Source organism: Triturus cristatus, chromosome 4_1, assembly GCF_964204655.1.
Source record: "Triturus cristatus chromosome 4_1, aTriCri1.1, whole genome shotgun sequence".
NCBI lineage: Eukaryota > Metazoa > Chordata > Amphibia > Caudata > Salamandridae > Triturus > Triturus cristatus.
This window is the reverse complement of record NC_140585.1, coordinates 1,257,146,097-1,257,167,598: the sequence shown is the minus strand read 5'-3', so window position 1 is coordinate 1,257,167,598 and position 21,502 is coordinate 1,257,146,097. Positions and strand designations below refer to the sequence as shown.

The 21,502-nt window shown below is 46.9% G+C and overlaps 1 protein-coding gene across 1 annotated transcript; it reads left to right on the top strand.

The window, feature by feature from the left end:
• Nucleotides 1-224: 224 nt before the first annotated feature.
• LOC146856531 (t-SNARE domain-containing protein 1-like) lies at nucleotides 225-7,570 on the top strand. The gene is made up of 2 exons (XM_085651269.1): nucleotides 225-599; nucleotides 7,424-7,570. The coding sequence occupies exons 1-2, from the start codon at nucleotides 225-227 to the stop codon at nucleotides 7,568-7,570; spliced, it is 522 nt and encodes a 173-aa protein (XP_085507395.1).
• The last annotated feature ends 13,932 nt before the right edge of the window (nucleotides 7,571-21,502 follow it).

Below are 21,502 nucleotides of genomic sequence, written 5' to 3'. Positions count from 1 at the left end.
GGTATCACCGATTCCTTAATACAGAGTCGGTAATTAGCGATTCTGTCGTTTTTAAAAATCGGAAATTGTTGAATCAGCCAATCCTGTGCTCCCTCATTACCTCAACCAGGAAGTGGCCACACCCATGCACCTGCACTGATCCTGAAGCTGTGGGAGAGGCAGGGAGCACAGCAAACAACCCAAGAGCAACTCTTCCAAGTTTTTGCTGACATCACAGCCAAGATATGGACAAACAAGAGAGGGAAAAGGAGGCAGCTGAACGCAAGAGGAAACACAAATTTAGTAAGAGGGAGCTGGAGGTCCTTATTGAGGAGGTTACTAAGGACCATGACAAACTGTTTGGAAAGAATTCCCTGCATGTGCCTGAATCTCAGAAGAGGCAGATATGGCTGGTCATCCAGGAAAGGATCAATGCCATCGGAGTAACCCAGCGCTCCATTGAAGAGCTTAAAACACGCTGGTATGACCTCAGGAAGTGTGCAAAGGAGAGGCTGGCAGAGAGAAGGAAGCAAGCCAACCAGACAGGTGGAGGGAGAAACACAGCACCTGCACTAACTGCCCTGGATCTTCTGGTGGAGTCCACCCTCCAGCCGGACAGTGTGAGTGGAATTGGGGATGCAGACAGCTCAGCCAGAGCTGGCAACAGGCAAGGTAAGATGCATGCACAGCATGCTGTGCCCCCCACTCCCTAACCCCAATCCGGCAGTATGAATCCCACTCCAGTACATGTTTTACTACAAACCTGCAATGCATTATGGGAGATGTAGTCAGAAGTAACACATATCATAACAGTCAGTTCATTGAACCGAACCCAAAGGCATGTGACACACATCAGCAATTAGCAAGCAGAGGACAGTCAGTTTGATTGGCAGTCATGAAATTTATTATTACGCAAATGCTGCCAGACAAGTGAGCAAATGTACATTCTGTCTCCACAGGCGAGCCATCGTGCAGGGCTGCAGCAGGGGACACGGGAAAGGCACCCGGGAGAGAGAGAACACAGGAGGAGGAGGTCTTGTTGCCTGCAGAACACACCACACCACCACCACCACCATCACCAGCATCACCACCACCACCCATCACCGCCACCACCACCGAGAGCCAGGAGGCATACTGTGGCTAGCCTCCAGCAGATGGAGGTACCCGAGGATGACAGCATGGGAGGCCAACAGTCCACGGTGGCAGAGGATGCCAACAGTGCATGCACACAGTCCCCCACCGAGCGCGCCCACATAGGTGCCAGACGCCGCAGAGAAATGGCAGCCAGTCCAGTTTCACGGGGCGAGGATCAAAGTGTATTTGCCGGTCTTGAGGGGATCATGCTCAAGGTTCAGATGGTACACATGAATAGACACATGCTGCAAATCGAGAAGGGCATCAGCAGCATTAACAATACTGTGGCTGAGGGCATGAGGGACATGTCCGAGGCAGTGAGGCTGCTGTGCAGCAAAATGGATGAGGACCGTTTGGCAAGGCGCAGGGAGAGGCAGAAACTTGACAACTACACTAAGGTGGTGAACCGCCTCTCCACTGCCACCTCTCTACTCTGCAGGCGCTCGGTGGCCATGCAGGAGGAGATGGCCCACTGCAGCCGTGACGTGGCAAGGGGGCTGGTCACAATGACCAGTGCACTGGAAGTGCTACAGACTAACCAGATAGTCACTACAGGTGCAGGTGATAGGGGGGATAGTGAAGAGGCAACTAGCCGCAGTAGCATCACGCCCCCTATAACCGAGTCCAGGAGGCGCAGCGAACAGCACAGCGCTGCCACAGGACCCACTGCTAGTGAGGACACTGTGCCCAGGGAACGCAGCAGTGCTGCACGTGGGCGCAGGAAGTAATGCCAGCCATCACTTGATATAGCGAAATGGGTGATGTAACCCATTTCACCTTTGTAATCTGCATTGCATATTGGCCTGGCATGTTAAGCCCTTCATGTTGTGGCGGTGTGCTATGCTAATAAAACACCGTCACACAATTACAGTAACTGGCTGTGTCTCCTTACTTACTCAGAAATAGTTGCGTGTGATCTCAGCCCGTCTGTGTCTCCCATCTGGTGCTGCTGCCACACCTGCTGCACTGTGCTCTGGCTGTGGACAATCCTCACCCTCGTCCTCGGAGTCAGTTAATTCCACTGCTGTTCCTTTCTTTGTGGCAAAGTTATGCAGCATGGCACATGTTGCTATTATTTTACAGCAGATGATGGGGCGGTACTGACGTGCACCTCCACTTTTGTGGAGGCAGCGAAACCTGATTTTTAAGAGTCCAAATGTGTGTGCCACATTGTATCTTCTCTCACTTGGGGTGGATGGTTTGAGGTATGGAGTCAAGATAAATGCCCGCACGGCATATGCGCTATCACCTGAGTGAGAAAGGAAGTGCCATTAATAACAGTCACCAACACATTCATCCAAGGTATACATCAGGGTGTGTCACATTGATTTACCTAGACGGTATCCTTCTCCAAATTCGCCCCCAGCCAGACGTGTGTAGATCCCACTGTTCCTGAATATGTAGGAGTCACGGGTACTCCCTGGAAATTTGGCTACTATGTCAGTGATGATGTGGTCCGCATCGCATATTACCTGCACGTTGTTGGAATGTGTAGATTTGCGGTTCCGATATATGTACTCTGTAGCTGCAGGTAGGCAGATTGGTATGTGTGTCCCATCAATGCACCCTATTAGATGTGGGAACTGTGCCTTTTGGTAAAAATCCATCTTTGTTTTCTGCAGTTCCGCCTGTGTGCTGGGGAAACGTATGTAGTGATACATTCTTTGCATCATGGCATCCAGGAAAGTGCTGAAGAAACGGGACAGGCAACTCTGTGACACACCTGCCACAGCTATCACCCCTGGTAACTACCTGATGCAAGTAGGTGCAGGCTACAGAGCACCTGAACATGTTTTTGGTATAGCATGCGCCCTTGGTGTCTGATGCTCCAGGAGTGGGTGGAGGTCCCGTATCAGGTCTGGGATGGTTTGAGGGTCTAGCCTGTACCTCATGGATTTCAGCCTCAGTCAGTTGGAACAGTGTAACACACAGTCTGTACACGCGCTCCTCCCGTCTCCAGATCCTCAGTCCTGCTGCTTGCATATGTAGCCGCCTTGCAATGACGTAGAGGGCCGCCATTGTGTTCACACTGTTGCATTTTGGGGGCTTGTTTAAATACAGTGCACCTGATTACCACCTGCTTTGAGTCAGTGGTAATTAGCGACTCCTAAATACCGAAAAATTGAAAAATCGGTATTACCGATTTTTGGTACATCGATTTGCGAGTTTTTAAGGATTTCTTATTTAGCGATTCGGTGTTTGGGGGTTTCGGTGTCTGCTAATCGTAAATTAAGGAATCGGTAACTGGTTTCCCTTATTTTTGCCGATTCCTTATTTGCGATGGCTTTTGGTGTTACCTACATTGTACATGGCTAAATACCGGTCGGTAACGCAGAAATTCGCAGATTTTCGGCGTTACCGACCGGTATTTAGCCACCTACATCTGGCCCATAGTGTTATGTATGAATTCTCTAATTCTACAGTGAATACACTTCAATAATTATGTGAAGTGCGACATCTAATTTTAATGTTGTTTGGCCACACAGGTAACATGTGCTAAATGCACTTTTGGGTTATGTATTGGTGACATGTAAGGTGGGGTCAAATTTACGCTGTACCACATGTAAACACATAATTGATGTTGACTGTGTATTTTTCATGTTTAAGTTGGCTATAACTGATGTAGGCTAGTGGCTAATGTCGGCACACAAACTTGTCTTAAAATATCATATCAATGGCACGCCAATAGCTAGGATCGTGAGTGGTGTAGTCCCGATACAAGTTTTGGTGCTCCCCGATTGGACCTGTCACTAATACATTTGTGATCACGTTCAAGAATTAATACTGAGACATGTGTCAAGAATGACAGATGGCAGTTATCGGTTGAAATTTTATATAAAGAGTTAATAGGCAAGATACATATAGTATGTATTTAGACACATGAAGTATGCCATTGGTAATGTAGCAGGGAAGCATACAAATCATATGTATGAAGAACTCAGTACACTTGTATATGAAATCCCATATAGATACACTTTCTGAAGGTGGGGAATAAGGGGTTCCGGGGAACAGAGAAATACATCTCCTTTTATAGGACTTTAGACAAAGACTTTCATATATTCTAAGTGAGTACATGGTTCTCAGGTTAATCACTAATGAAAAACAAGCAAGAAAACTGTATTGTGAAGGATCCTGAGAAACTGGCAAGGCTGGACTGGCCTTACTGGACATCGGGCGTTTTCCCGGGAGGCTGGTAGGGTGGGGTACCGGTTTTGTAACTGTGCAGCAGTTTTAAAATCACTGGAAGTTCCTTGTATATTCATTACTTTTTGGGCAACAATGAAAGTGTCAGGTTAACTCTGGTGATTAATGTACCTGCTGGAGAGAGATGTAAGTTTTGTCTAGTGATAGTTTTGACTCATCTAACGTAGCACCAAGGTTTAATATGCCTGTGGCAAAGAACGTGTACAATGCATATCAAACAACAATATATTCTGTGCATTACTCAGTGCACTTTTATCACAGGAATTATTTTGTTACTGTGCAGTTCATAAGTTACATTTGTAATCGAACACAGTGAGCTATGAGCTGCCACAAAAGAACTGCATTCAAACTGCATGGTACAGGTTAGAAAGTTATGTTTTTTTCCAATCTTTCATTATCCTGATGTTGCTAAAAAGATTTGTATGCGTAGAAATATATTCTTATCATTAAAAGGCAACCCTATCCACTGTGTTAACTTCTGAATCCTGAGTTTGTGCTTCTCCAGACCATGCTCTCTTAAGAAGCGCCTACCAGTAGAAATGGCATGTGAATCTTACACCTTGTAGTCCCTTTCGCCTTATGTAACATTTTCTATACACTGATTTACACATGAATGATTCATTGTCTCTAAGGGGGTGCGGCAAACTCCGCTCCGCCGGTGGAGTTCACAGAGTTTTGGCACTCCATGCTCTGCTTGGAGCACACAGTGTACCCAAAAATCTCCGCCAGTGGCCGTCAGAGCAGAGTTTACTGGTCCCCTAGATTCATGCCTCTTTCTGCGCACCCTCAGTCCTTCTCAATCATGCAGCACGTGCTGTAGACACTTTGTTTTCCATGGCGACAGCAGGGCACACTTCCCTCCAACTCTGAACTCTTACGCGGTCCGGCCGATAAAAATTAGTTGAGAAAAAAGCGCATTCCCCACCGAATATATTCTGTATGTCCGTGACTACAGGGCAACAATTACTTATGTCAGTGTTTTTGCCAATTGGAGTCGTCTCCCCTTGTTACGACAAGACTGCAATGCCTGCAGCCAATGAGAACTAGCTCAGTGTGAGCCAATCAGAAACACACCGGCTCCAGTGTCCAACTGAAGACCAAAAGAAAAAACATTGGGAAACTGCATTGGGCAGGCAGTGAGTGAAGTAGCCCACAGGAAGCGATGCAGGGGATTTGAACGTTTTAGAATTAGCATCTGAAATGGAGGCGGTGTCATTGTTACCGCAGATTGGAGTCAGAGCCTTTGTGAATTTGTTTCACAGTAAAAAGAGAGTCTGCAGTAGAAAACAGGTGACGCAGATGATACATGGAAAGCGGGTGAGCCAGACAGTAGTACCCCACTATTTACAGATCTATATTCGCCACATGAGAAAGTTTAAACCCTACTCCTTCAGCGCAGCAACTGCACTTGTATTTTTACTGAGTTTTATATAGCGCTTTACACGAAGACCAGTTGTGTTACATGAGGACAGATTCATTTCTTTGTTAGGCACAGGGAGATTAAGTGATTTGCCCAGAATCACAGGCTGTTGCGCATCCTTGCCGAGACTCGAACCCAGTTCCCCAGATTTGAGGTCGACCGCCGTAGCCGTTAGTTACTATTGAGTAGATACGAGGGAGAGCGAAAGGGGGCGGGGGAACCCACACCTGTGCCTGAATCGCATTGAGGGATTGCATGCTGTGTATATACTGTAAGGAAGAGGAGAAACAAAACATTTGGAAATGGCATGGGAGCTAGTCACTGAGAGATCCTGCCATGGGAGAATCCACACGATCGAGCCCTGAAGCATTTGAACATGAACTTAGTTTCATTTAAATAGAGAACACTAAGTTTAGAATTGCCGGTATACGCCATGAGATGTGCCTCATTGAAGTGTTAATTGTCCCATATTCATTGAAGGTAGTACGGACTCTCGCACTTCACAATGCGATCACTGTGACAGGTTGAATTTACTACCATTTTAAAGGCCTGCATTCGTAGCTCTGTATTACACTGCATGATGCGAACAATGCATAACTTCCGGTAAATAGGGACAGTAACGATTTGTATGACACACCAACGGCATTTCCCCTCCCGGCCATGCCAAATTGCTTCATTAAAATGAATGTTGGGCTGTTGTTGCTGAGTGTTAGTGTCCTGTTTTATGATTGACAAATGGCAGTGATAATAACTTGTTTCAAAGAACCAACGACCCGGAGTTTTTAGTGACCGCTCTATGCTGTTCACTTCCTCCCAGACACCACTCTTAGAGCCAGCAAGGGAAAGGCCCTCTTCCTTAGCTTGAGGTCCAGTAGGCTTGCAGTGTGGTTCAGAGAGAGAATTTAGATTTTTCACAGCCTGCTGGGCAGAAAATCTGGATTTTATTAAAGACACGGGGGCTAATATTATGCAAATTTCCTTTATTGCCACAGCTCAGCAGCAACAATTGAAGAATACAGAACTTCAATGAACATTCCAACATACTATAAAGTCCCCCAGGAGCAGCCATCTTCCTTCTTTGTTAAACTGTGAACAATATAATACAACGAGAAGAGATCAAACTTCAATTGAAGAAACGTCCTCCAACTTGAGATCAGGAGAGAAAAGGATTCTTATTCTGAAAGAAAAAAGAATAGATTCCCGTAATATCTCAAATAATATCATAAACATCAGGGTGGGATACATTGAAAAAGTGGAGGGATAATATTAGCCTCCTTGTCTTTAATAAAATCCAGATTTTCTGCCCAGCAGGCTTTGAAAAATCTACATGTTATGGCATGACACGGAGCCCAACATTATGCAAGTTTAAAGTGCATTAAGAACATTATCAATCACATTAGAGATTGGTTTGAAATAACAACTTTTGAACATACTATCGTTCAACCAGTCTGCTGCCCTAAGGATTTCTTGCAGCGTCCCTCCAAGAGTAAAGGCTTTAGAAGCTGATGCACCTCTGAGGGAGTGTGCTCCAAAAATAGAGACATCAACACCGCTTTAATACATCACTTCCTTCACCCATCTTGCCAACGTTGGTGAAGAAACTCCCTTATGAGGAGATCTGGGAGAAATTAATAATAGACTCGGATTCATTATGAGACTTTTAGTTCTCTTTTCGTACTCTTTCAGGCATTTAACCACACAGAGTCTTTCATTCTGAGGAAAGAAGGGGTGAAAGATATAAGAAGACATCGTTTTGGTTCTCTTCTTGAGGTAAAAGCAAACACCTTCTGGTTGGAAAGCCCTGCTAGAAATATCTACTGCTTTGACATCTGAAATTCTTCTGAATGATACTAGACATAATAAAACAGTAAGTTTATATGAAATGTGTTTTAAGGAAAGAGTGGAATTCTCGCCCCAGGAGGTTAGGGTTCGTAACACATCCCTAACATCCCATAGAGCGGTATATTTAGTGGTTGGAGGATTTAATACTCTCATACTTCTCATAATCTTTTTAGTTGGTAAGCTCTGACCCACAGAAACACCATTCGCTAAAGAGTGACCCGCAGATATAGCAAATCTATAAACATTAACAGTTCTGTAAGACAGACTGGATGTAAACAGTTCTGAAAGATAGTTTGCGCAATGTACTAGATCAGTTGGAACCGGATCAAAACCTCGTTGAAAACACCAGCAAACCCATTTGTTCCATGCCAATCTATATGCCTTCCTTGTTCCAGATGCCCATGACTCAGATATGAGTCTGCATGCATCTGTCAAAAGCCCTGGGATTCACCACTGTCTCCTGAAATCTTCCATGCCGTCAGGACCAGAAGACTCTGTTCTACAAAAGGATGGATGTCTCCCGCTGTATCTAGGAGTAACTCTCTGAACGAAGGAATTAAAATAGGGAAGTCTATGCTCATTTCCCGGACGTTTGGAAACCAGGCTTGTGATCTCCAAAGGGGAGTTATCACTATTATCCTCTCTTTGTAACATCGAGCATGAAGGAGTAGGCGAGGCAGCATTGCAAATGGCGGGAAAGCATAGGGAGCTAAACCTCTCCAATCTTGGAGGAAAGCATCTACCTTCAGAGCTTGAGGAACTGGTCTCCAACTGTAGAACTCTTTCAATTGAGTGTTCAATCGGTCTGCAAACAAGTCTGTCCTGAAGAGGCCCCATCTGGATTGGATATTCAAGAATATTTGTCTGTCTAGTCTTCAGTTGCTGGATTCTTTGAAATTCCTTGGGAACCAGTCCCTTACACCATTGCTCAAACCAGGAATGTGTTCTGCTATAACTGATATTCCTTTGTTCAAGCAGTATCCCCTGAAACCCTTCTCCAGATCCGATGGACCCTTGGAATGGGGTCACCCAGCTTGTTGACATACCAAACTGCTGACACATTGGCCATACGTAACATTATACAACAATTCACTGACTTCTGGGTGAAGCAGCAAATTGCAAATGAACCTGCTAGTAATTCTAAGCAGTTGATATGCAATTTCTTCTCTTGATCTGTCCATCGTTCCCCTGTTGAGGAGTTCCCACATCTCGCTCCCCATCCTTCCAAACTCGCACCCGATTCTATTATTAGGTCTGGTTCTTCCCCAAAAATCGCTCTGCCATTCCATGCCTCCGTATTCTTGAAACAGCAAAGGAGTTCCCTCCTTGACTCTTGATCTAGAGAGACCATCTGGGAATACGATTGTGTTCATCTCAGAGCCCCTGCCTTTAGCCTCTGCAGTGCTTGACAGTGTAATGGGCCTGGGAAAATAGCCTGAATTAGTGGATAGAAGACCCAGGATCCTTGCTAGGATTCTTAGGGGAGAATTCCTTTTTGAAAGTATCTTTCTTCGTTCTTTTCTTAATTTCCTTACTTTGTCTCCTGGTAATTTCAGTTCTGCTTTTATTGTATCTACCACAAATCACAGGAACTGTGTCTGTTGGCTTTGTATCATGCAAGATTTTTTCTTGTGTATAACAAACCCTAGATGTTCTAAGAGTCGTATTGCGAGGTCTGTATGAAGGGAAACGGTCTGTTTTGATTGAGCCATTATAAGGATGTCGTCGAGATATATAATTAGTCTCACTCCCCTTTCCCTGAGCCAAGTAGTCACAGGGCGTAGAACCTTGGTGAAACACCAAGGAGCGGACGAAAGTCCGAAAGGGAGACTGCAAAATTGATAAAGTCTTCCCTCCCATGTGAATTGGAGGAATTTTTGATGAGGTCGCCAGATTGGGATTGTCACAAATAGGCGTCTTTCAAGTCTAGTCTCGTCAGCCAGTCCCCTTTCCTAAAGATGTCTCTTAAAAGATGTATTCCTTCCATCTTGAAGTGATGGTAGACTACCCAATGATTTAAATCCTTTAGATTTATCGCTGGTCTTTGTTCCTTGTTTTTCTTTTCTACCCGGAAGATATTGCTGAGGAAGCCTATTTGTGTGCCCTCTATAATTGCCCCTTTTGTTAAAAGGTCCTTTACCTCTTGAGAGAACAGTTTGTTGTCTTTGAGTGAGAATGACATTTCCTGTGGGTGACTTGTCTGTGATGGGGTGTCGAGGAAATCTATCTTGTAACCCTTCACTGTATTCAAGACCCATGGATCTTGAGTTACTATGTTCCAATTGCCAGCGAATTGGCGTGATCTCCCTTCCACCCTTGAAGGTGTATCTGAATTGTCTTTCAAGGTTCCGACCTGAGGAAAAAGAGAGCTGTCTCCGTTCGCCTCTGAAGGGACGTCCACGATTCCTCTGTCTTTGAGGGTAGAAATGCTGGATGCCGTAGGTATTCTGGAATTTTCCGCCACAGCCCAGGAAGGGTCTTGAGGGAGGTAGTCCATGGCCAGGATAACGAACCTGCATTCTCCTGGCCCTGCCAAAAACCCTATTGTGAAAGAACTTTTTAATTTCCTTTTGTGATTTTTGGATGGAGCTAAAGACTCCAACATATTTAGCCATCTCCTTAATAAAATCTTCTCCAAAGAGTAGACCCTGAGAACTAGGCCCTCCATCTTTATTAGCTAGTTCAATAGGTTTAGGATCAATCTTAAGTAAGACCCCTTTGGGGCTCTCGGTGGAGATTGCAGTATTGGCATTTCCAATCAGGCATATTACCCTCTGAGCCCACTGTCTTAGTTCTTTAGGGTCGATTGGGGTATCCCCTAGGTATGCTGACTCGGCCATCTCAAATATTTTTGTGAGTGGGCCTATAGTATCGAGAAGGCGGTCTTGACAGGACTTTAGTCCTTTGTCCATACCTTTCCTAGGGTTTTTAGCATTTTTAGATATAAAGGCTACCACCTTGGGGTCAAGTTCGGGCGTCATTGCCACTTTGTCAGGCAAAGATGGACGTGGGCATTCGGAACATAGCTTGGACTTAACCTCTTTGGGAATTTCTTTCCTCAACCAAAAAGAGAGGTAGTCCGCCATGTGTTGTGAAGGAGTCCACTCCGGAGATAAGGGGTGTTTAATTAATAATGGGTCGAACATCTCATCACCAAACGGATCCACAATACCCATTTTGGATCACAAGGCTTTGAGTGCCTCCTCGGAGCTTCCCATTCCTCTTACTTCGACCTCTTCGACATCAGTGTCGAACTCAGAAGAGCATGAAAGCTTGATTTCTGGTTCGAAATCATCATCACTGTCGATGGCGATAGGGAGCTCAGGGCCTTTCTCTTGCCCAACTGGGGTGACCGAGGCACCAGTCTTGTCACCGCCTAAACAGCGTGATGAGGGGCTGGAGGTTTTAATTTTCTTTGCCCCTTTAGGTATATTTCCTCCAGAAGCCCTCTTTCATGGGGCCTTAGTTGCCCCTTCTTGGCCACTAGTAGATGGCCTTGTTTTATTGGAGATGTTTTCGATTTTTTTGTTAATAGTTTCATCAAGGGAACCTAAAACTTTCTCTAGTGCCTTATTAACTAATTCCTCTAATTTATCCTCTATATTTAATTGAGGAGAGGATGCCAACATAATGTTGGTGGGGTAAGAATATTTAAATAATAAATTAAATAATTAGGGTATCCTAAATTATCTGAAGTATTTTTATCCTAAAAGCATTTGCCCTTTTTTTTTTTTAAACTATCCTACCTAACATAAGGAACGAGTGAAAAAATCAGGCGATCGTTAATAGTAGAACGGCTGACTGCCAAACAGCTGACTGGGCTTGGGAGATAGAGCCGGTAACTGTCATCGTTTTAATCCCTACTTCCTAAAATGGAGTATGTATTAGGGACTGTTGAGTTGTCCCAATCATCTAAAATGGCGGCCATGCATGTATCTAGCATGCGTGGCCCCTTCCTTTCCTCTAATGCGCTCTATGCGCTGAGGCGGCCGTCCTCCCCAAATGTACTGAGGGCTCCAAATGAAATGCCGGTCCCTGCTTGTGACTGTGATCTCCACCCTGCCTTCTTAGCAGGGAGAGCGTGTCTCGGAGTGTGAGGGGTTCCGGGAATTCATAGCAGGGACGCATTACAGGGAAGCATGAAGGCGCGTGAAGAGCCTTGTGGTGGTGGCGCGCGTAAGGCCGGTAGCCTGAAGCATTTTTAAAAGTAAGCAACGCCTGAAAGGGGGAAAAAAGATAGGAATGGGTGCTATGAAAAAGGGAGGATTTCGGTTCAAAATAAAACCGGAGGTAGAGTTTAAAAAGTAAAAGTGAGAAAGAAAGATTTTTTCTTTTTTTTTTTTTTTTTAATAAAAAACCTTTATTTCGTCAAGAGTCTGGACACAGCTATTCAGCCGACAACCCGGAGGTTCGGCAGCTTCGACAGAGAAGGACAAAGAAGCGTCCACATTGCATTAAAGGAGCAGTGAAAAGATTCCATTTTTAAATAAACACAAACACACAACAAACCCCAGCAAGGCAAAAAAACACTGAGTGCCCATGGTGAAACCCCCCAGGGGAGGTCAGACCCCAATCATCTAACAGTCACAGTTCTATGATAAGAGAAAGAAGGGGGACAGCAGAGGCCCAAGCAGTCAATTAATCATCACATCTTATATACTGAGCTGGAAAGAATATCAAGAAGAAAGTTGTTCCTCGGGGGGATCCAAATCAGGGGCAAGACATATTCCCCCCCTATATTGATTCCACCTCCCCCAGATGGCGTGCCACTTCCGAGGGCGGCCTCTAGCGCAATACACTGTCTTCTCCCTGAGCATACTCCAATCCATATTTTCTTTCCACGCGGTCAATGTGGGGGGCCCCACGGAGCCCCACAATCGCGCTATATCTCTCTTAGCGACCATGTTACCCAGAGTCACCCATTGGGTCTGCGCCGCATTGTGATCAGTGGGCCCCCAGACATTCAGGAGACAACACCGCGCTTCCGGCTGCATAGCAATGCCAGTCACCTCCCCCATCACTGCATGGACTCTCCTCCAGAATTCCGCGATGACACCACATTCCCAGATGATATGCAGGAAGGTACTCACCATACCGCATCCCCTCCTACTAGGCCTTCCTCAGAGAAACCCATATGAACCAGCCTTGGCCCCGTCACATACACTCGATGCAGTATTTTGAGCTGCACCAACCTCAGACGCGACGGGATCGCAACCTCCTTGGGAGAGGAAACAGCAGACTGCCAATCCTCATCATCCAGCTCGAGTCCATCCCTAGTCCACTGGTCCCGCAGCCCCAGAAGCGCATCCGCCCGGACGTTTATCAATTTCTTGTAGATGAGCGAGATCGTGCTCTCAGGCATATGGCCATCAAGGATCCGGTCCTCCAAAGGAGAAAACTCAGACACCTTCTCACCCTCCACGAGGACTGACCGGAGGGCATGACTCACCTGAACATAGCGGAAAAACTCGGAAGCCCCCAGCTCATACTCCGTCTGCAACTCTTCAAAGGACTTCACCCTCCCCTTAATCAGCACATCTCCAACCCTGGAGATGCCGATCAGGTCCCATTTGTCAAAACCGTTCGTATGCCAAAGCCTGCCCAATCTTTCAGATTCAAACAACGGGGTAGCAAGGGTGAGCCTATCCTTCCAGCCCAGCGAGTCAGTTGCCATCTTCCACACACGCACCGCCACCCCAGTAGGCCCCGTGAGGGACGAGTCCAGAGACCGCGAGTACAACGCCCTGTGATAGTTACCACCACGCAGCAACCACCTATCCATGGCATAACCAGGGCTGAGGGCAGGGCCATAGAGACCATGATTAATCGCGCTCAGCTGGGTGGCCCAATAGTAGCGTCGGATGTCTGGAAGCGCAATACCCCCATCATACCATGGTAGCGTCAACTTAGCAATTGCTATTCGAGGCCGCCCGTCCCACAACAACGTTCGTTGGAGGCTTTCGATCTCCCGAAAGTATTTGGCCGGTACCCAATCTAAAGTATTCTGCAATGCGTAGAGGAACCGGGGAAGAGACATCATTTTGAACAAGGCAGCGCGCCCAACGAGGGAGAGCGGCAGCCTCCGCCAGCCCTCTACATCCCGCCGCAGTCGCGCCAAGGGAGGGAGCAGGTTCCTCTCATACCGCAAAGCGGAGTCCGTGGAGATAAAGATCCCCGAATACACGAAGCCCTGCTGAGCGATCTGGATTGAACAAGTTCGCGGGATCGGTGGAACCTCGCCACTCAGAACATATAAATACGATTTACTCCAGTTGATGACGAGACCCGAATTCCTACCGAAAGATGTAAGAACGTCACAGACCACTATCAGTGATTTCTTGGGCGAGGCAAGATACAACAGGATGTCATCAGCATATAGCGAAATGCGGTCCTCGTGTTCGGGCGACCATCTAAGTCCCCGTATATCCGGGTTCCAGCGTATCCACGCCGCCAATGGCTCAAGGGCGAGGGCGAACAACAATGGCGACAGGGGGCAACCTTGCCGAGTGCCCCTCCCAAGCTGAAACGGAGTCGACGCCCGGCCATTTACCACCACACTCGCAAGGGGTCCCTCATACAGCAACCTCACCCAGCTCACAAAGCCATGGCCAAAGCCGAACTTGGCCAGCACCGCCCACAAATATGCCCATTCCACCGTATCAAAGGCCATCGTGGCATCGAGAGACGCCACAACGGCTGGTTCACGCAGCGTGCCCGCCCTGGCGATCACGCCATGAAGGCGCCGAAGGTTTAACGCGGTGTTACGATGCGGAATAAAACCGGATTGATCCGGGTGGACCAAGTCTCCAATCACCCTGACCAATCGGGCCGCCAGGACTTTAGCCAGAATCTTCGGCTCGGCGTTAAGAAGGGAGATAGGCCTATATGAGGCACACTTATCTCGGAGTTTACCATCTTTATGTATAACAACAATCGTCGCCAGTCGCTGATCCAACGGGAGTGTCCCACTCCCCCGCGCCTCCACGAACATGGCGCGCAGGTGAGGGGCAACCATATCCGGAAACAGCTTATACAGGTCAATTGGCAAGCCGTTCGGGCCCGAGGCCTTGCCCGAGTTCAGCGCGCGGATAGCTCCCGCCACCTCATCGACCGTTATGTCTCCGTCCAAATCGTCCCTATCTACATCGGAAAGACAGGGCATAGCAATATCACGCAAGAGGTCACGCGAGTCCTCGGGCGGCCTATCCGACACTGAGGTATAAACCATACGGAAATAGTCCATGAAGCACTGCACAATCCTCTCAGGTTCCACAATCACCTCTCCCCCCTCTCCCGTCAACTCCGGCACTACTCTATTAACCCGTTCTTTTTTGTCCAGCCAAGCTAGGAGTTTCCCGGCCTTGTCACCAACATCATACAAACGGCCCTGCTGTTCCCTACTGAGGGTCTTAGCGACATTCGTCACCAGGTCCTTATACTCGGCTTGCTTCAAGCTCAGCTCATGCAGTGAGGCCTCTGTAACCTCCTCCTCTAGCGCTCCCTCCAAATCCACAATCTCCTCCTCAACCTGCATGACCTCGCCATCTCTCCGCCGCTTGGCCGCCACTACAAGGGAGAGAGCCTCCCCGCGCAGCACGGTCTTGAACGCTTCCCACAGCGACACTGCCGAGTCCACGGATCCCTGATTATCCTTGAAAAATGTTTTAACTGTCTTCACCAGTGCGCTGCGCATCTTGGGGTCTCGGAAGTACCAAGGGTTAATAGGAGCCACTCTTCCCCCTCCCTCACGGCCAACATCCAGCCTGACCCACACTGGCGAATGGTCCGATATACCACGCGCCATGTGCCTGGCCTCGGACACCATTGAGGCGTGCGCAGCCAGAGTGAGCAGGTAATCAATCCTAGAGAGGCTACCATGCGCTCCGGAGTGGAAGGTGTATTGGCTCTGTGTGGGGTGCAGGAGCCTCCAGCAGTCTATCAGGCCAAGTGTGTCAAGAAAGTCTGGAAGCCACTTCTGAGCCCCCCCGTGTCTCTGGGCGGGTATCTATCCAGCAGCCCAGAGCCGACAGCATTGAAGTCACCCCCCACCACAAGCATACCCCCCGGGAGATCCAGCAAAGCCCTACCCAGATCTGTAAACGTGGAGGCCTGCAGGGCCGGCGGGACATAAACCGAAACTAAAACCAAAGTTCTTCCTTCCCTCCGCCCCGCCACCGCCACAAACCTCCCCCTATCGTCAACAATGGTGGAGTCCACCTCAAATGGTAGCGAGGCTCTGACTAGGATGCCCACACCCCTGGACCCAGAGGAAAATCCCGAATGTGCTACGAATTTACAACCCTTCCTATTAAGAGCATAGCACATGTTACCTATAAGGTGCGTCTCCTGCAGTAGGGCGACATCCGGTAATGACCGTTTCAAGAATTGCAAAACAATCCCGCGCTTAATGCGATCCCCCAAACCATTAACATTCCAGCTAATAACACTTAAACCCCTACCCCCCATCCCCAAACGTAAGGAGGCCCACCCCACACCCGAAGAGCCACCATGGAACAGCCCTGAAAATAGTCAATACGCCTTGCATAAACAAACCCCCCAACAACGAACCCAAAATCCCAACTATCCCCCCCACCCTGCACCCCTGCTGCAGCTTACAAAGCCCCCCCAACTTGCAGTGTGCCTGTCGCCCTACCGAACCCAAAATCTACAAAAAGTACCCTAAGGGAGGAAAGAGCTCCCCTCGTCCTCCCACAACCCTCCGTATTTACTGCATTCTGTTCAAGTCATTAACTGGAGTCAAAGCGAGTCAGTCCGGTTCCGAAGACATCAAACTTGTTCATCCCGGCCACTGTCCCCATCTGCGGCAGTGTCCTCTCCCGTCCGTCGTCGGGGCAGAGCGTCCAGCCATTCCTCGGCCATGACAGGCAACTCAAAAAAGAATGTTCGGTCTTCGTACACCACACGTAGTCTCGCAGGGAAGAGCATGGCATATTTCAGTTCCCTCTCCCGAAGCCGCCTCTTCACCCCCAGGAAGCCCTGCCTCTGCCTCTGCACCTGCTGGGTGAAGTCAGGATAGAAATTCACCGAAGCGTTCTGGAAGGGGACCGGGTCCGTCACCCTCGATGCTTGCAGGATAGCGTCCCGATCTCGAAAATTAAAGAGCCGGGCGACAATCGGCCTCGGTGGGGCTCCCACCTTGGGCCTACCACCCGGCACCCTATGTGCCCTCTCAACTGCGAAAAACTTTCCAAGACCCTTAGGCTGCAGATGATTAAGCACCAAGTCCTCCACTAGCAGGTCTACAGAAGTCTCGTCCGAGGACTCCGGGACCCCTATAACGCGCACGTTGTTGCGCCTGGCCCGGCTCTGAAAGTCCTCCAGCCGACGGGCGGCGAGATCACTCTCGGTCCGCAACTTACGGACCTCGGTCTGTAGTTCCGAGACATCAGCGGCGAGGCCCGTGGTCTTGAGGTCCAGGGTTTTAACTTGTTCATTCGTTTTGCCCAAATCCGGAGAAAGAAAGATTTAAAAGTTAAAGATATAAGAAGAGGGGAGAAAAATTAGGAAAACACAAAGTACTCTGGATAGTACTCTTAAAACTACATATAAGCTACATATACTGTATAAATAAACAGCTTGCTTGAAGTTAATAATGTAAGTAATAAAAGAGAGCTTAAGCTCATAAAGGATAGTACTTATCTTTGTGAGCAGCAGCAACAAAGAAGATAGATGACTGCTAGTGGTGGGGCTTTATAGCATGTTGGAATGTTCATTGAAGTTCTGTATTCTTCAATTGTTGCTGCTGAGCTGTGGCAATAAAGGAGATTTGCATAATGTTGGCCTCTGTGTCATGCCATAAAATCCACTGGTAATTTGGGTGCCTCCGTCGATCATATTGGGCCAAATTGCTAAATCAATTGACACTGAGCCTCAGCCATTCTGTTTATTCTTGGGCACTAACTTCTGTGGGCCCTGGGGCTTCAGCCACAATATTACTTCAGGGGCTTGTGAAAGTGCACTGAAGCGTGGGCTCCATAGGGGAACAGAGCACTAGTGGTGAGCCTTTCATCTTCTAATTTCCAATATGTTCCGCTGCTGATGCTACTGCTACTGATCACTGGTAGAGTGAGAATTCTGGATGTTCCTATGACATAGGCCCTCCATCCCCTAGGGATTGATTTCTTTGAGGTGCAAAGTACAGTTTTTAGGAAGGTCCGTCATTTTAGAGCAGTGTAAATATTTGCCCGCCTTACACTGCTCTCTTAACCAGAGTGAAGCGGAACTCCGCGGAATTCCACATAGTTTTACGCCCACCCCAGTTATCTCTGTATGTGTGTGATGTAAAGTGCTCCAACACCCATTTAAAGAAATAAGGACCTCTGAAGAAAGCTCGCGGTCCCAACGGCAGGGAACCATAGAACAATGCAATGAAAAACCCCTTGGCAACCAATAGAATATTATAAAATCACACAATAAACCATGTGTGAATAAATTATTTGTTGTATTTATGGTTCTTTTTTATTTTTTTGTCAATAAATATTTGTTAATTTATTATTGTCTCATAGGACAGAAAACATTATTACAAAATGTATCCCATATGGGGTATGCGTCATTTAAATATTTTTATGAACAAAAGAGAAAAGATCACAGATAACAGATAAATTCGCAACAATTTCATAAAGCTGAAAAATCAACTTTTTACAAGAATAATAAACATACAAATAGATACATATAATACATGACGAATCAAATGCAAACACATTACATATCATATAATACAAAACAATTCAAATATATATATACAAGTTAAAATTGCGATATGTAGTAATTCAAAGAATTGTTTTCTTCTTTCTATTAGTTGCAATTCATCTGTTGCATAGTGCATCAAAATCTGCAATTACTCTTCTATCTGCAATTACTCTTCTACGTGCGTTTTGGCGTGAACCCATGCCTTCTTCAGGAACAGCCACAGGTGAAGATGTTGTGAGAAAAACCTGTAAATATACCACATATTCAGACATGGCCATACTCAGAAGTGAGAACGTTGATGCCCCGGGTCTGTGGCGGCTGCGAAAGAGGTCTTAACAAGTCTGGGGGCCAGAGCATCTCCACCAACGAAGTTTCAGAGGCGGCCAGGAGTGATTGAAGCTGGGCATCTGACTTTAAAATGGCGCCTGGCCGAGATGCTCCATAAGCACCCGAGCTAATGGCCCGGGGCAGAGCTGCACAATGCTCACAGGCTAGCCAGTACCCGGCAAAGTCCTAGAGGAAAATGTAATGACACAAACCTGAGCCACATAAACCTAATCTGAATGCTGTGATCATCGCCGTGACCAGGCGGCGGGGAAGGAATCCGGCAGCGGGTCCAGTACAAGGATAATGGTGACTCCGCCTTGGGGCTCCCCCCTACGATGCAGTGCACTCGCAGCTGAGGGGACACGCGGTCCCAGAGCAGAGCTTCACGACATAGCGGCGCCTCACCTGACTCAAATTGCGCTAAGGAGGTGAGCGGGGCCCGGTAAATGAGGCGGAGTGGACTCCCTGCTCTAAGCAACACCGCACCGGGACCATATGAGTCCTAAGTTGATTGGAAGGTTGGAAGTCACGCCTGACCTCAGACTGGCGTCCAGGCGGAGGTCTCGCTCACGATAGGGGAACAATTAATTACACTGGCTACTAGTCTAGGGGACAGACATAGAAAGCCATAGATCGGAAGCATCTAACACCGTAAGTGCTAGGTGAAAAGGATGATGCACTTTGCGCTGCCACAAACAAAGCTATACCACACACCTGACCCTAAGATGGCCACCTCAGGCTGAACTTGGCAAGACCACCATTGACTCGGCTCACGCCTGACAACCACTACTTGGCATCGGCCTACACAAAGGGGCCGCAAAGCAGAGAGGGGGCTGCCCGCCCAAGAGAGGAAGGCCTACAACACAGCCCTTATGCCACCGAAAAAAGCGGCATAAATTGTGTGGTGCCCAAGTGTGGAACTCCTGATGGCGCAATAGCTTGGTGGCCTGACCTGGACACACGGACTATTTCTGGCTTGGGTGCTTCTAGCCTGGAGATGCGGTGGGGCTCCCCCACATACTTACCTTGATCCTAGATCTAGAGACTAGAGGCCTGAAGGCAAGAACGATGGGTTGTCCCACAATCAATCTACAGACTTAGGCTAGCGGGAGGACGGAGCGAAGAGTGTTTTCCAATTACACCGGTACCGATGCCTTCAATTGAAGTATGATGATGCCCCATGGGTGAAAAACCAAATCTGTTTGTAATTACCGCTGATCCCAAATACCAATGGCCGTTACCCATGCGGCTATAGAGGAGTCTGGCCATGGTTCACCCCCTCGGCCGTCACCTACCCAGCCGGACATCGGACATTGTTCTTAACGGTGCTTCACGGTCTTGTCTATCTTTCACTTTGACTGCTTGTTTCCCCTGAAGTCCCTTTCCCCCTCTGGTCTACCTGGCGCTATCTGTATTCCTTTTTCCCCTGTTTACCTTTCCCCCCTCTACCTTCCACTCCACATAAGACGTTTTGTTTTTGCTACGTAACGCGAAAATAATTATGTTATCGTGTAATAGCATGTTTTTTGTCTGTCTGTTCTCACTGTGGAATCCGAACAACCTTGGCCGATGCCGAGTGGAGCTGTCCTATGAAGCTATAGAGGAGTTTGGCCCTGGTTCACCCCCTCGGCCGTCACCTACCCAGCCGGACATCTGACATTGTTTTCCTCGCCTTATGTTTCCTTCCCACTATCTTTCTCTTATGTCTATACTTGGAATCTGTAACTGAAGTAATTATGTAATCTTTAACTTGCTGATCCTCATGTAAAGCGCTCTGATATCTACGGGTCTAGCCAGCGCTAAATAAAATTTTGCAAATAAATAAAATAAATACATAAAGATATTATGATTTATAATCACTGAAAAATAACTCAGTGAAAAGTAGACAATAAGGGTAATGACTGTGAGGGAACAATATGGGGTGAAATAAAAAGCCCAAATAGGCCAATCTCTGCTAGAATATAGTTTTAGGTTTACACCCAAAGCGATAAATACTTTAAAAAATGAGAACAACATAAATACAGATAGATCGTCATGCTGTAGCTATTGAGAAATAAAAAAAGAATGTAATATCGTGTATTCCAAAAGAAGAGAGTAGAGTTGAGGGTTTGCTCATGCAAAGTTGATGCGAGAAGTTGATTTCATTTTGTAGAACCTTCTATGTCACCTCCGATGATCAAAAAATCAGCTAACTTATCCATAGAACTCTGACTACAGGGAATTGTTATCTAAATAAATATAGAAAACAAATAGCAGAAGATGCAGTGACTAAAATTGTAATAAATATATGAACATATTGTAGGTCTTAGAGACCTGTAATAAACCATCATGGAATAGATATATATCTCCAGTATACTAGGATGGAGTTTCAAACTTGAAATCATTTAATGGATCCCGGAAGACTCTCAAGGGAGTTCAGAAAAGTTTCTACTGATCATGCTGAAATCTAGACAGAAAGTAATGATTCATGTTAGAGCGGAGGTTATGATGATGAGAACAAAAATCTTCTCTGATATTTAATAGTCAACCGAGCAAGAGCTTGCTATGACACCCCAGCGAAAATAGGCATATTAAGAAAGAAACATGCTACCAAGAGAGCTTAATTTCGAAAAGGCAAATGTTAAAATAATGGAAAAATGTAACTTGAGACACCGAATTTCGTCTCGTGTTGTATGCATAAAAAATATGATGTGAAGCACATTTGCAAGCATCGTGCATCGATAGTACCTATCCTACTATGCAGGGCTCCTTCAAGATTTCAGGCGAAACCTCCATTTTGTTTTCCTTAATTATCCTATTTATCCTTTCACTCCCTCTTACCTTTCTTGACTCGAATCATGGCTATCGTGGAAAAGACCAGAGTAGAACAAATGCCCGAATCTGCAC